The following is a 15,001-nucleotide window of genomic DNA, read 5'->3' as shown; positions in this document are numbered from 1 at the left end:
TGTCACTGGATCGGAACAATGACATAAAAATCAAAAGTTTGTAATGACCCAACTACTTAATCTCTTTTGTTTTGTTTAAAAGCCATTCTTCCTTGAAGCAGTCTCACCCATCTTCATTTTAATGGTTTAGGAAAGAGTATTGTTAGAGAGGTGTTTTTTTTTTTTTTTTTTTTTTTGCCAAATGCAAATTGTTTTCCTGTGCTAGCACTGATGATGTGAAAAAAATAATCTCTTTGTTTTTTTCATTGCATCATTTTCTGTCTGTGCACCTTAGCAAGAAAATGAACCGACGTTGAGTGGACCTTCGCATACAAGCTTTTCATATTGTTAAGCGGTATATTGTTATGGATATAAAAAACCTTCTCTGACCGACTCTTTGGCAATATATTTTATATTCATACAGGTGCTCTCCAAATTGAACTGAGTGAAGAATCTGACCAAGGCAAATATGAGTGTGTTGCAACCAACAGTGCGGGTACACGCTATTCCGCCCCTGCTAATCTATATGTCAGAGGTAGGAATGACATAAGCCTGGCATCCACTCTTCATTCAGGTTCAGGGCTAAGATACTTTCAAGATCTATGCAGTTACCACTGTGATAATCACAATGCCATGGTGAATGTACCAGTTGTAAAATTAATTTTAAAATGTAGAGGGAAGGGTTGAGGTTTGTTTTGTTTTTAAATCACTCTTGAGTCCACTCTATCCTGTGGGTTAAGGTTTGTAAGTATATTTATATTTTTACATCTTGACTTCTATTTTTCCTGCATTGAGTTAGGTTGTGCTTTGCATTTCTTTTCTTTTATTTGTTTTGTATTGTTTTGTTTTTCTTTTCAAACTCCTGAGGTGACTGCTCAATGTGCTACTAATCAGCTGAGTGTAACCCACTCATTGAGGTGTATGCCTACCTGACCTCTGCTGCTTAATTTCAAAGGAAAAACTCTTAACTTTAAAATATATGCAGAGCACGACTGTATCTTCTTTTCTACTTCTTTCTATATATACGTATGTGTATATATATATATATATGTATATTTAAGTATCTTTAGTGTAAGACTTGTGAGTGAAGTGCAGTCCTTGACAGTGGTCAGTTGGTTATATTTTGTAAAGAAATACTTGCCTGTATGACAGATACAGTTGATAAGGAAACCATTATCTTCCTCCATAAAGTAGAAAAAATGTTTATTTCTTTGAACATGCAAAAACATTCCTTTGCTTCAACTAGAAAGAAGTACTTTCTTTTTGGCAGTATTTCCAACAGACAGTTCATGTACCTTCCTGTACAACAAAGGCTATAACATACATACATACATATGTGTATATATATATGTGTGTGTGTGTGTGTGTCTACAATATAAATGGATGGGTGGGGGAAATAGGACTGAAAAAGTAAACAGCTGTAAATTTTACTGTAGGGTGGATGACCTTACCAAAAATACCTAGCTTGATTTTGAAATTTTTGTTAGAGATGATTTTTCAATCAACCTGATATGTTTTGCTATGGTGTGACTCTTCTGACTAATTGAAAAAAAATAAAAAAATAAAAGAAAAAATAAAAAGGAAAGAAAAAAGAAAGAAAAACATTTCATAGTTATGGCATCCATAGAAATTGTTGACATTTTTTTCTCTTCTCCTTCAACATACTGACTTTCCTGTACTGCATGAGGCATGTATACCTTTTTATCCAAAGGAAAATTTCAAAATGATGCTAGCTATTGTTTCTAACACCGTTGTAGCTGTGGAAAATGCTAACTTTTCAAGAAGAGGTAGGAAGGTTTAATTAGAGCAAGTAGAGATGTTCAAGTAGCAGTTGAAAGCCTTGATATGGCCTTTTTACTCTCTCTGTGTTTCCCTTGTTTTTCTCCTTTCCTCATTTCATTGTGTTCTGCATCAAACCCCCTACATCCCTCAGAGCTGCGAGAAGGTTGGTGTGTTTTTTACTTTTTACCCACCTTACAAAACTATTAATTAAACCAATAACAAAGAATACAAATGAAATGAATGTAGCTGCATTGTGGCATTTTTTTAAGTTAATGTTATGTTTAAGCAGAGAATGCCCTGGTCATGGCTTTGATGAGTGCTGGTATCTAACTGTTGTGCATGATAAGAGAGAATGAACCTGGATGCATGGCAACCTTTTTAGATTTAACACTAATGTTTAGTAAACTTGGTCAGTGTTCCTGCTTTTTCTTCCCTTTTAATTTCTTGTTTATACTGATGCCTGCTTTTCAAGGAATGGTTTCCTGCAGTTGCTTTTCTAAACAGCCTGAGCATGAAGACTAAACTCTCCTTTTGTCTACAAGGATTCTGTTCAATACAAGAATTTCCTCGTTGCCTGCTGCTTGCTTTGTGTGGCCTCTGTGAATTGGCCGCTTATGGATGTTTTGCTCTTTGCTTGTTCCCCTTCTGCCTGTCATTCACTCATGAGGCCATTGCAGTAAGCCCCTTCTGGATCCATAGAAGATCACAGAAATGTAATTAAACCCAGTGGAAAGGTTTCAGACTAATACTGTGTTCATTATTTTTTTACTCACTCATAGTCTCTTCTTTTACTTTTTTTTTTTTTAATTAAAAAAAGAAAACTTAATGATTAGCATTTATTAAACCCAAATAAACACAGTTTAAAGTACTTTGTCCAATGAAAGGCCTAAATACAAACCTACCTCTCTCAGCTACCTCTCTCTATTCCACCTCCCACACACATGCGCACACCACTGAGAATATTTGAAGCAGGAACACTGATCTGTTATTGCCTGGTAATTTTCTCGGTGTTGTTTGCTTAAATACTAACTACTCTGTTAGAGCCATGTCTTGCTACATGTTTAAGGTCACTGCCCCTTGCTATCAATAAAGAGATGTCTGATACTATTGATCCTTATAGCTTATTTTGCTTTCCATTAACTGTGAACATAGTGGAATCCTGAATGTTAAATGTTCTGCTATTTTCCCAGTGGCCCTTCCTAACAGTTGCTTTTTAACCACCTAAACTTAATCTAATTTCCTTCTCCCTCAACCTCTATCCTCTTCTTAAGCTCCTGTATCTGTCAGCCTCTCCTATCCCCATCTCTTTTGAGTTTTCTTTCCTCACTCAAAATATTTTCTTTTTGAGTTCTTTCTCTTTCTGCAGTTTTACTCAGATATTTTCCTAAGCATGATTCTTAATTGATTCTGTCATTTGCTTGCCTGCATGAACAAATCCAGTACTTTGTACTGGCTTTGCTTAGTTTCTTTTCTGTGACTATATATATATATATGTATATATATATGTGTGTGTGTGTATGTACATGTATATATATATGTGTATATATATATTTGTATCTGTGTGTAATTATATATATTATTTCTATGTTTGTTTAAGTGTTAGTGTGAGGTCCTGAGGCTGCATCCACTTTGAATCTGAAAGCAATAAAATTGCACTTTCAGTGTACTGTAGGCAATGTGTTCCAGGACTGTGATGTGACAATGTGGTCTAGCACATTTATTCACATCAGCTGGAAGTACACAGCATTAGAGTTGGTTTTGGTAATCAATTCAAGCATGCTGTTTACTCTCCAATTTTCTTTTCTGCATATATATATGTATACTCATAAAATACATGCATATATATGTGTGTGCACGCGTGTGTGCGTGTATATCTTTTGCATGGTGTTTGTGTATTGTTAATATGTAGTTAGTTAAATGTGGGGGCCCTAATAGGTCTGAATCAGCTTTTGTATGAATGTACCTAATAATATCCTCAAGTAAATATAGAATAATTGACATTGTGTGCAGACAATATTCTTGTTTAGTCTTGTATTTCTTTTATACATATTTTCTGGCAGATCAGAATAACATGTTAAAATGTTAAATCGTGTCTGTACACTGCATGTAGTCTGTATGCAAGACTCAGTTTCTTTTTTTTGTATATGTTATTACCTTTTTTGTGTTTTGTTCCAGTTCGACGAGTCCCACCGAGGTTCTCTATCCCCCCCACCAATCATGAGATTATGCCTGGCGGGAGTGTAAATATCACGTGTGTTGCGGTGGGGTCACCAATGCCATATGTGAAATGGATGCTAGGAGCAGAAGATTTGACACCTGAGGATGATATGCCAATAGGAAGGAACGTCCTTGAGCTTAATGATGTCAGACAGTCTGCAAATTATACTTGTGTTGCTATGTCTACCCTTGGTGTTATAGAAGCAATAGCGCAGATAACTGTCAAAGGTATATCCCAAGCATATACATTTGTACATAGTTCAGTCTTTCCTTTCATTCAATGCCCATATTCTGAACAAGTAAATTGCACCGAAAGAGACTAAATTATCTTACACTCTTAAATCAAGAAAGTAACCGTTCCAACCAATCACTGGCATAAGACAAAATATAGATTCAGACAGCAATAATTCTGATAAATAAATTCATAATAGTGTTCCATTATTTTCCTATGTCTAGCTCTCAGCCTGCCTTTAAAGTAAATAAAGAACTTTATAATCTTGCATATATTTGTCAATAGCAGTAACTCTTAAGAACCAGTTATTTGATTTTTGGAGTTGCTGGGTGTCCAAGTATCATGTTAATTGAGTAGTGGATGCCAGAGGTTCTAAAAATTACTGAAAATTAATCTTTAATGGTCATCTGCTTAAGGAACTTACCATAAAAGTCAGTATTGTTGCTTTATATCGATAAACCTTTTACTACAGAACTTGAAATGTTTCTGATAAGTTTCTGGAGGTAATCATAATTGCCAAAAGCTCGTGCTGGACAAATCACATGTTCTCTCCATTCCAAATTTCCTGATTTTTTGTTTGTTTGTTTGGTTGGTTGGTTGGTTGGTTTTTTAAATATCGTAATGTAATTATTAAGGTCTGCTGTTACATAGGGCTAACTGCATTTTTCGGTATTTATCCTTAGCCTTACCCAGACCTCCTGGAACACCTGTGGTGACAGAAAGCACAGCAACAAGCATAACATTGACTTGGGATTCTGGAAACCCTGAACCAGTTTCTTACTACATAATCCAACATAAACCCAAAAACTCTGAGGAGCCATATAAGGAAATTGATGGGGTTGCCACAACACGCTATAGTGTGGCTGGCCTAAGCCCATATTCAGAATATGAATTTCGAGTAGTTGCTGTAAATAACATTGGGCGAGGGCCACCCAGTGAACCTGTGTCAACAAGGACTTCAGAGCAAGCACCTTCAAGTGCACCACGCAATGTACAGGCCCGTATGTTGAGCTCTACCACCATTTTGGTACAGTGGGAAGAACCTGAGGAACCGAATGGACAAATACAAGGTTACAGAGTTTATTACACCATGGATCCTACTCAACATGTCAACAGCTGGATGAAACACAATGTGGCTGACAGCCATATTACCACTATTGGGAATCTGGTGCCCCAGAAAACATACTCTGTGAAGGTTCTTGCTTTTACTTCTGTTGGGGATGGACCACTTTCTAGCGACATTCAAGTCATCACTCAAACAGGAGGTAAGCCAGCAGTAAACAGAATTTGTAGGGGAAAAAAATGAAAAGAAGAAATTTTGCAGAGGGAAGACTTGATCTTGAAAATGTTGGGGGGGGGGGGGGGGGGAAGGTCTCAAAGATTGCCACAGTTTATCCAGGCAACTATTACAGATACCTGTTTCTACAGTAGTTTTTATTTTAAATTCCACACAGTGCAAGTTACCACTGAAGAAAAGAAATTATCCCCTCATACTTGAAAGCATTAACAAAACATCAGCCTTGGTGTAGTAACAGGCAAGCAGTTCTCTACACTTTGGATTTATCAAGACAAATCCAACCTGTTCCTACAAAGAGTAATCCACAAGGTCACTAATTTCTTCTTTTATGTTTGCAGTTAGGTTGTTTTGGTTCTGCACAGAAGTTTTAGATCCATGAATTAGTTATATTAGCAAAGGACAAGCAAACATAGTGAAAAAGATTGGAGATAATTTTTTTGAAGTCAGAAGCCAGAAGTTCTGGTGGAGCTACACTGCAGAAAGTGTTTTATTGTAGCAATAAGAAATAAAAGCCCACTTTTTCTAGTTGTTTAGAGAAAGCTGTATGAAGCATTACTGTAGGTCATTGATTGCCTAGAAATATTATATAACACTACTTGAATTTTTTTAGTACTAGAATGTTTCTTCTTGAAGAATTGTATCTTCCCTCAAATTGTTAAAAAATGCACTTCTAAGCATAACTGAAGACAGTTCCATTGGATACAGTTTTTACTTCTGTTAATTCAAAGTAGACACCAGTACATACTTAATGAAAAACAGACATTGAACTGTTTCTGTGGACCATTGTAAGCATTGTGTTACACAAAGGTCTAAGCGTTACTCTACAGATCTCAGCTGAGAAGTTACTGAAATAACTTTTCTAGACCTACTGGTGCATTAAAATGTCAGAGAATCACAGAATCACAGAATCATCTAGGTTGGAAGAGACCTCCAAGATCACCTAGTCCAACCTCTGACCTAACACTAACAAGTCCTCCACTAAACCATATCACTAAGCTCAACATCTAAATGTCTCTTAAAGACCTCCAGGGATGGTGACTCAACCACTTCCCTGGGCAGCCCATTCTGACGCCTATCAACCCTTTTGGTAAAGAAGTTCTTCCTAATATCCAACGTAAACCTCCCCTGGTGCAACTTTAGCCCATTCCCCCTCGTCCTGTCACCAGACACGTGGGAGAATGGACCAATTCCCACCTCGCTACAGCCTCCTTTAATGTACCTATAGAGTGCGATAAGGTCACCCCTGAGCCTCTTCTTCTCCAGGCTGAACAATCCCAGCTCCCTCAGCCTCTCCTCGTAAGACTTGTTCTCCAGACCCCTCACCAGCTTCGTTGCCCTTCTCTGGACTCACTTGAGCACCTCGATGTCCTTCTTGTAGTGAGGGGCCCAAAACTGAACACAGTACTCGAGGTGCGGCCTCACCAGAGCCAAGTACAGGGGAACAATCACTTCCCTAGCCCTGCTGGCCACCCTGTTTCTTATACAAGCCAGGGTGCTGTTGGCCTTCTTGGCCACCTGAGCATACTGCTGGCTCATATTCAGCCGACTATCAACCAATACTCTCAGGTTCTTCTCTGCCAGGCAGTTTTCTAACCACTCATCTCCCAGCCTGTAGTGCTGCTTGGGGTTGTTGTGTCCCAGGTGCAGGACCCGGCACTTGGCCTTGTTGAACTTCATACAGTTGGCCTCAGCCCATCGGTCCAGCCTATCCAGATCATCCTGCAGAACCTTCCTACCCTCGAGCAGATCGACACACTCACCTAACTTGGTGTCATCTGCAAACTTACTGAGGGTGCACTCGATCCCCTCATCCAGATCATCGATAAAGATATTAGAGAGAACTGGCCCCAGTACTGAGCCCTGGGGGACTCCACCAGTGACCGGCCTCCAGCTGGATTTAACTCCATTCACCACGACTCTTTGGGCCCGGCTACCCAGCCAGTTTTTAACCCAACGAAGCATACGCCAGCCCAAGCCATGAGCAGCCAGTTTCTTGAGGAGAATGCCATGGGAAATGGAGTCAAAAGCCTTACTGAGATCAAGGTAGACCACATCCATAGCCTTTCCCTCATCCACCAAGCGTGTCACTTGTCATAGAAGGAGATCAGGTTCATCAAGCAGGACCTGCCTTTCATAAACCCATGCTGACTGGGCCTGATCGCCTGCTTGCCCTGCAAGTGCCGCGTGATGACACTCAAGATAATCTGCTCCATGAGCTTCCCTGACGCTGAGGTCAAGCTGACAGGCCTATAGTTTCCCGGGTCTACCCTCCAGCCCTTCTTGTAGATGGGTGTCATATTAGCTAGCCACCAGTCAGCTGGGACCTCCCCTGATAGCCAGGACTACTGATAAATGATGGAAGGTGGCTTGGCCAGCTCTTCCGCCAGTTCTCTCAGTACCCTCTGGTGGATCCCATCCGGCCCCATCGACTTGCACACATCCAAGTGCTGTAGCAGGTCGCCAACCATTTCCTCGTGGATTAGGAGGGCCACGTTCTGATCCCCATCCCCTTCCACCAGCTCAGGGTACTGGGTATCCAGAGAACAACTGGTCTTGCCGCTAAAGACTGAGGCAAAGAAGGCATTAAGCACCTCAGCCTTTTCCTCATCTCTTGTCATTAAGTTTCCCCCCGCATCCAGTAAAGGATGGAGGTTCTCCTGAGTCCTTCTTTTTGTGGTTATGTATTCATAAAAACATTTTCTGTTATCTTTAACAGCAGTAGCCTGATTGAGCTCCAGATGAGCTTTGGCCTTTCTAGTTTTGTCCCTGCACATTCTTACAACATCCTTACAATCCTTCTGAGTGGCCCTCCCTCTTTTCCAAAGGTTACAAACCCTCTTTTTTTTCCTAAGCTCTAGCCACAACTCTCTGTTCAGCCAGGCCAGTCTTCTTCCGCGCCGGCTTGTCTTTGGGCTCGTGGGGACAGACCGCTCCTGAGCCATTAAGATTTCCCTCTTGAAGAGTGCCCAGCCTTCCTGGACTCCTCTGCCCTTCAGAACTGCCTCTCAAGGGACTCTGCCAGCCGGTGTCCTGAACAGCTCAAAGTCTGCCCTCCAGAAGTCCAAGACAGCAGTTTTACTGGTCCCCCTCCTGACTTGGCCAAGAATAGAGAACTCTACCATTTCGTGGTCACTCTGCCCAAGACAGCTCCTGACCACCACATCTCCCACCAGTCCTTCTCTGTTTATGAACAGAAGGTCTAGCGGGGCACTTCCCCTGGTAGGCTCACTAACCAGCTGTGTCAGGAAACTATCTTCCATGCTCTCCAGAAACCTCCTAGACTGCTTCCTCTGAGCCGTATTGTATTTCCAGGATATGTCTAGGAAGTTGAAGTCCCCCACGAGAACAAGCGCTGACGATTTTGCAACTTCTGCAAGCTGCCTGTAGAACTCCTCATCCGTCTCCTCATCCTGGTTTGGCAGTCTATAACAGACCCACACCAGGATGCTTGCCTTGTTGGCCTTCCCGCTGATAGGGAAGTTCCCGCTGATAGTCCCCCATAGGGACTCAACCTTATCATTCCCAGTCTCGAGTTCCACAGCATCAAAACACTCTCTAATATAAAGAGCCACACCACCACCCCTTCTGTGCTGCCTGTCCGTTCATTGCAGCACTCCAGTCATGGGAGTGGTCCCACCATGTTTCAGTGATGGCAACCAAGTCATAGCTTGCCTGCTGCATGTGCTGCATAGCTTGCCTGTGCGCACATGCAAATGTAGACCATATTTTAATTTTGGCTTTTGTATTTACTTTTGTATTTTTTTTTTTTATTATTCAGGAACTAGTATTTATATTGGCATTAGACTTCTTCTAGAATTCATAAGCAAAACACTTTTAGTGAACTCCTTGTCTGTGTTTTCACTTATAATCATAAACTTCCTTAGATTAGGAAGGGTTTGTCAGTGGTTTCTCCAGAGAAGGGTGAAGCAATTGAAATAATGAACAGTGAGACTCAGCTGGACCGGCCAAGTTACATTACTTGCTGATGTCATTTCAGAAAAGCTTTGTTTATTAAAAACTTTAAAGAACTTGCCATTAAACGTGCCCATCTGTTTCTGATTACTGTTGTAATCTGAAGAAAATACGACAATGTTAACAGTGCAGGAGGAAGTCTCAATACACGTTTTAAACTTTGTAATGGAGTTGACTTGACATTATTTATGTAAGACAATGTTGAAAATTGAAAGGAAAACAAAAATGTGGCACACACGCAGCATGTTTAAGCACTGATACTTGTCCTTGAAAGAATGTGAATATTTGAATCCATAAGAGATAAACATACAAGAAAGTCTAGTGAAGTACTCCAATGCTATGTTTCTTTAAAAAACGTGATTCACCCATTTTCTAGCTGCTAGTTTCTCTTTAGTTAGCACTGCAGAATACGATGCCCTTTTCTACTAGATTTATTGTAATCTAAACCTGAATAAGATTGTTTTGGTTTGAGTCTCTCAGGCTGATAGACATCCAAATAAATATACATGTGCCAAATAAGTTATACATGTGCCATGAAAAAAAAATGTAAAAAAATATGTAAAAGGATAAAAATTATATATATATATATATATATATATATATTGTGAAACAAATAATCCTGTAATGATAAATATGCAGCTTAACCTTTATGCTTACTTTGGGGAATATTACCATGTATATACAAAAAAAAAATTGATCGATAGCTGTGGTTTACAGCCTCTGATAGCTTGATTTCCTTCAAAATGTTCCTTCATTATAAGTATTTGGATCTTTGAAGGATGATTGTAAAAATTGAAGAATTTTTAAAAAGCCTGTTTATGAGAATCTTTTGTTCGTTAGTACAGCATTGTGGTTCCTTGAAAGGGCTCTGTGAATGTCTTCTCACTTTGCTGGTGAGCAGAAACTCTATTGAAATTGCAAATTGAATTTCTAAGTAAAATATTAACTAGGAACGTGTAATTTGAGGGGAAGAGAAAGAAATTTATCAGAAAAACAAACATAAAAAAAAAAAGTTTTACATTCAATTTCAGGTTTAAATATTCTGCCTAACATTTGAGGAAAAGCCCTGTCCTTTTGCCCAATTGTTTCCAGCAGTGTTTTCTTCACTATCAAGACACCATTTTAAGGAATTAAGTCATCAGAAGAGAGCTGTAGAGCTGAGCCTTTCACATTAAGAGAAACTCAATTCCAAAATCTACACCTAAGAATGTACTTATACATCATTATGGGTCAAAGGATTTGATTCTACTGAGGGTGGAGTCAGGACAAGTGTATTATTTAGGCATATTGAATTACAAACACCAAGTTTTAGAACACAGAATTAACTGTATAAGCTTTAGTATAAAAATATTTCTTGTCCTTTATCTTTTCTTCATCTGAAAACAAAAACTGTGTTGGTTTGTCTCCATTTAGCTTCTCTGGACACATTTCTTATGAAACTTCTCATATCTCTTTCTTTCCTAAAACTGGTCAGCAGTATATGTACTCTCTGAGCAATATACGTTAGTTTCTGTGTAGCAGAAAAACTCTTGAACTTTAAACAAGTTAATAGAATCATAGAATATCCCAAGTTAGAAAGGACCTACAAGAATCATAGAGTCCAACTCCCGGCTCCACACAGGACTACCTAAAAATTAAACCAACGCGAGCATTGTCCAAATGCTTCTTCTCTGTTAGGTAGTGTATTAGTGGAGAAAGAGAGACTGAAAAATATTCCAGATATACCTGGATGTATACCTCAAAATGTACGCTTATTTAAATGTGAAAATTGCAGAATAAAACATATTGTTAACTTTAAAACAAGGATTGGCTGTGGATTGAAGACTGGGGATTATTACAGTTATAAAAGATCAAGCTTTTGAGAAAGCATAGAGAAAAGTACAGTAGTGAGAAGGTCAAGTATCTGACTTGCAGGCTACATAAACAAAGCATTAGCTTAAGAAGAATGATTAGAAATTCAGAGGAAGGTAGTCACTAGCAAAGAAATGCAGTTCTCTGTTGTAGTAAGCTTGCTACTTTGTCAGACATTTCAACATTTTTCATGAACACATGAAACTCCACAATATTAGTCTCCTAGTGACAACACACTTTGTAGAACTGAGAAATAAAAGGCATGCTTGCTGCACAGGGAAGTTATGGTTTTTAGTATACATTTGTAGAGTACACTGACCTCAAAGCAGAAAAAGACAGTACTGAGAGAATACTCACGCAAGAAAATTCCATTCTGTGGCTTGACCATGTATATCACTAATATTGAAAGTTGAATTTGATCTGTTTAATTAAAAACGCTTTGGCAAGAGTATGAAGACCACTTATAAAGCTTTTCCAGTTTCTCTACATTTTTTTTTTCTCTGAAGAAGACCAGTATGTTCTGTAAGCTCCTCCAGCTTGGCTTAGTCCCCGCATACCACCAAAGATTTTTTTTTGAACAGATGTTGTGCGTTCCAGGCATAAATATTTAATGGTTTAAAAGTTATTATTCCACTTTCTTATCTGCTACTTCTTCTTTGAATTAAGTGTTAGATTCCCTACTGAATTTATCAGTGATATAGTTTGTTAAGTTTATGTAAATGTGTTTTTGTTTTCCTTCTTCCTCATCTTCTCAATCTATTTGGAGCCAGGCAGATTCCCTGTCACTTCTTTTTTCTCTTGATGTTTTCAGCTTCAGATTTGCCTAACTGTGGCTGTAAAATATCAAGGATAACTAGGTTTTGCATAAGATATTTTTTCAATAAACAGTATTTGGTAAAGTCCAATCAACCATTCTTTTGACTTATAGAATTATAGCAAGTAGCAGACCTGTTTTTGAAAAGATTTGGAAAATTAGGATCTTAAAATGTATTACTACAGAGAGACAGGAAATACCCTTTGTTTTCCAACTGCTGCCATATTTATTATCATAATGGATGGTAAAAAAAATGTTATATGGGTCACTTTACTGGCCATTTACAATTACTGCCTGATTATGTTCTACAGTTCATGTATGCATAGATAATGATACATAGACTGTAGTATCCACAGGGTACTGCTGCGGCTGGCAGAAGGGGAGGTGTCCAGTGTCGTCCCCACCACCACCACAACCACCACCACCACCACCCCCCCGCAGGCTCAACTGGGGCTCAGGCCAGGCAGTTCAGGGCCTCACTCAGCCAGGTAGTGAAACTCCCCAGGCCAGAGACTGATCAGCCTGTCTGGGCCCCGACTCCACGGCTGGGCTGTCCTGGTAGTGAAAAGGCTTCTTTTTCCTTATCTCCAGCCTGAGCATCTTGTGTCTCAGTTTGTGCTGCTGCCTCTTGCCCTCCTGGCGCACACTACTGTGCAAAGACTGCCTGTGCCCCCTTTCTCCTTTCCTGCTGGTGCTGGGGCTGCTGCTGTGTGCTACCAAAGCCACACCTTCTCCTGACTGAACTGGCTGCAGTCCCACAGCCTCTTCTTGCTGGCTGTTCATTAAATTTGTCCATTTTTATCAACATCCTTTCTCTGTTGGAGGCCCAAAACCAGATGCAGTATGCAGATGACTGTACACTGACGAGCTCTAAGCAGTGGGGACAACCCCTGCCCTCCCCTGGCTCTCAAGGCTGTGTCCTGCTCACACCAACTTTCTTGCCCTCATTGCTGCCAAGGTGCATCACTGGGAACTGCTCAGCTTGCTCCCTGCAGGTTCCAGAGTCATCAGTTACCCCAGAGCCACACCAGCCCCAGCTTCTCTCTCTGCAGGGCTCTGCCTTCCCAGGCCAGGGCCCAGCCTCTTTCTTGCTGAATGTCATGTCCCATCAGCCACTTCCTCCCCATTTTTCAGCTCCCTCTTAAGAGCAGCATGGCCCTTGGCTATATTGACTATCCCGCTCCAGCTTGATGCCATCTGCAGACTTGGCACATGTGTCCTCCATCCTTTCCTCGAAGTCACTGAAGTAGATATCATGCACAGGATGGGCTCCATTTCAGGGCCATTTCTCTTTAATGTTTTCATAAATTACTTGAATGAAGGACCTGAAGGTGTGCTAAGTAAGTTTCCAGGTGACACTAAACAGGAAGGAGACACTGACTCCCTCAAAGGTAGAGGAGCCTTGCAGAGAGATCTTGACAAATTAGAGGGCTGGGCAATTACCAGCTGTGTGAAGTTTAACAAGAGAAATTGCTGGATTCTGAACCGAGGACAGTGCCACCATGAATGTACAGATTAGGGGATGAGGGGCTGGAGAACAGCCCAGCAGAAAGGGATCTGGGAGTTCTGGTAGATGACAAATTGAATTTGAGTCAACAATGTGCCCTGGCAACCAAAAGGGACAACTGTATTCTGGAGTACATCAAAAACAGCATTGCAAGCCAGCTGAAGGATGTGATAGTCGCCGTCAGGCTTCCCACCTCTCTCAAGTCCCTGAACCTCTAGACAGTGGTTGGGGGAACAAAATCCCTCCCACGGTAAGCAAAGAGTAGGTCTGACCACCTGATGGAACTGAACAGGTACAAGTCAATGACATGAATCCCAGGGTCCTGAGGGAACTGTTGGACACAGCTACCAAGTCACTCTCCATCATACTTGAAAAGTCCTGGCACTCCGGGGAAGTCTCTGGTGACTGGAAAGAGGAAAACGTCTCTCCCATTTTTAAAAAGTGTAGAAAGAAAGACACAGAGAACTACAGACTGGTGAGCCTCACCTCTATGCCTGGCAAGATCATGGAACAGATCCTCCTGGAAGCAATATTAAGGTACATGCAAGACAAGGAGGTGATCTGAGACAGTCAGCACTGTTTCATCAAGGGCAAATCATGCCTGACCTGCTGGCCTTTGGGATGGAGTGACTGCATCAGCTGACAATGGAAGACTGAACAATGCCATCTACCTGGACTTCTGTAAGGCCTTCAACATGGTCCCACACAATATCCTGATCTCTAAATTGGAGAGAGATGGATTTGAAGAGTGGACTACTCAGTGTACAAGGGTTTAGCTGGATGGCCACATCAAGAAAGTTGTGTTCAATAGCTCTATATCCAGGCAGAGGCTGGTGATGGAAGCTGGTGTCCCTTGGGAATCTGTTTTGGGACTGGTGCTGTTTAATATCTTTATCAATAATGTAGACAGTGGGATTGAGTGCACCCTCAGCAAATTTTCAGATTAAACCAAGCTGAGTGGTGCAGTTGATGCAACAGAAAGAAGGGATATCATCCAAAGGGACCTGGACAAGCTTGAGAAGTGGGCCCACAGGAACCTAATGAGGTTCAGCAAGTCCAAGTCCAAAGTGCTGCAGCTGGACCAGGGCAATCCCAGAGAGGAATACAGACTGGGAGAAGAACTCATTGAGAACAGCCCTGCGAAGAAGGACTTGGGGGTTCTAGTGGATGAAAAGCTCAACGTGAGCCAGCAGTGTGTGCTTGCAGCCCAGAAGGCCAACTCTGTCCTGGACTGCAACAACAGAGGAGTAGCCAGCAGACTGAGGGAATGGTTGTCCCCTACCCTTGTGAGGCCCCACTTGGAGTACTACATCCAGGTCTGGGGTCCCCAAAATAAGAAAGATGTGGACC

The 15,001-nt window shown here is 40.9% G+C and overlaps 1 protein-coding gene across 44 annotated transcripts in view; it reads left to right on the top strand.

The window, feature by feature from the left end:
- The window catches only part of PTPRD (protein tyrosine phosphatase receptor type D), a 411,363-nt gene that overhangs the window by 247,422 nt on the left and 148,940 nt on the right, over positions 1-15,001 (top strand). For 25 of the 44 annotated variants that reach the window (XM_040541837.1, XM_040541861.1, XM_040541835.1 and 22 more), the window contains 4 exons: positions 404-514; positions 1,913-1,924; positions 3,937-4,206; positions 4,894-5,475. In XM_040541837.1, coding sequence (XP_040397771.1) covers positions 404-514; positions 1,913-1,924; positions 3,937-4,206; positions 4,894-5,475 — 975 coding nt within the window. The remainder of the gene's footprint in view (positions 1-403; positions 515-1,912; positions 1,925-3,936; positions 4,207-4,893; positions 5,476-15,001) is intronic. The other 19 variants (XM_040541860.1, XM_040541859.1, XM_040541856.1 and 16 more) reach the window with 1 other exon arrangement.

Source organism: Cygnus olor, chromosome Z (genome assembly GCF_009769625.2).
Source record: "Cygnus olor isolate bCygOlo1 chromosome Z, bCygOlo1.pri.v2, whole genome shotgun sequence".
Taxonomy (NCBI): Eukaryota; Metazoa; Chordata; class Aves; order Anseriformes; family Anatidae; genus Cygnus; species Cygnus olor.
This window is presented reverse-complemented; position numbering and strand designations above follow the sequence as displayed.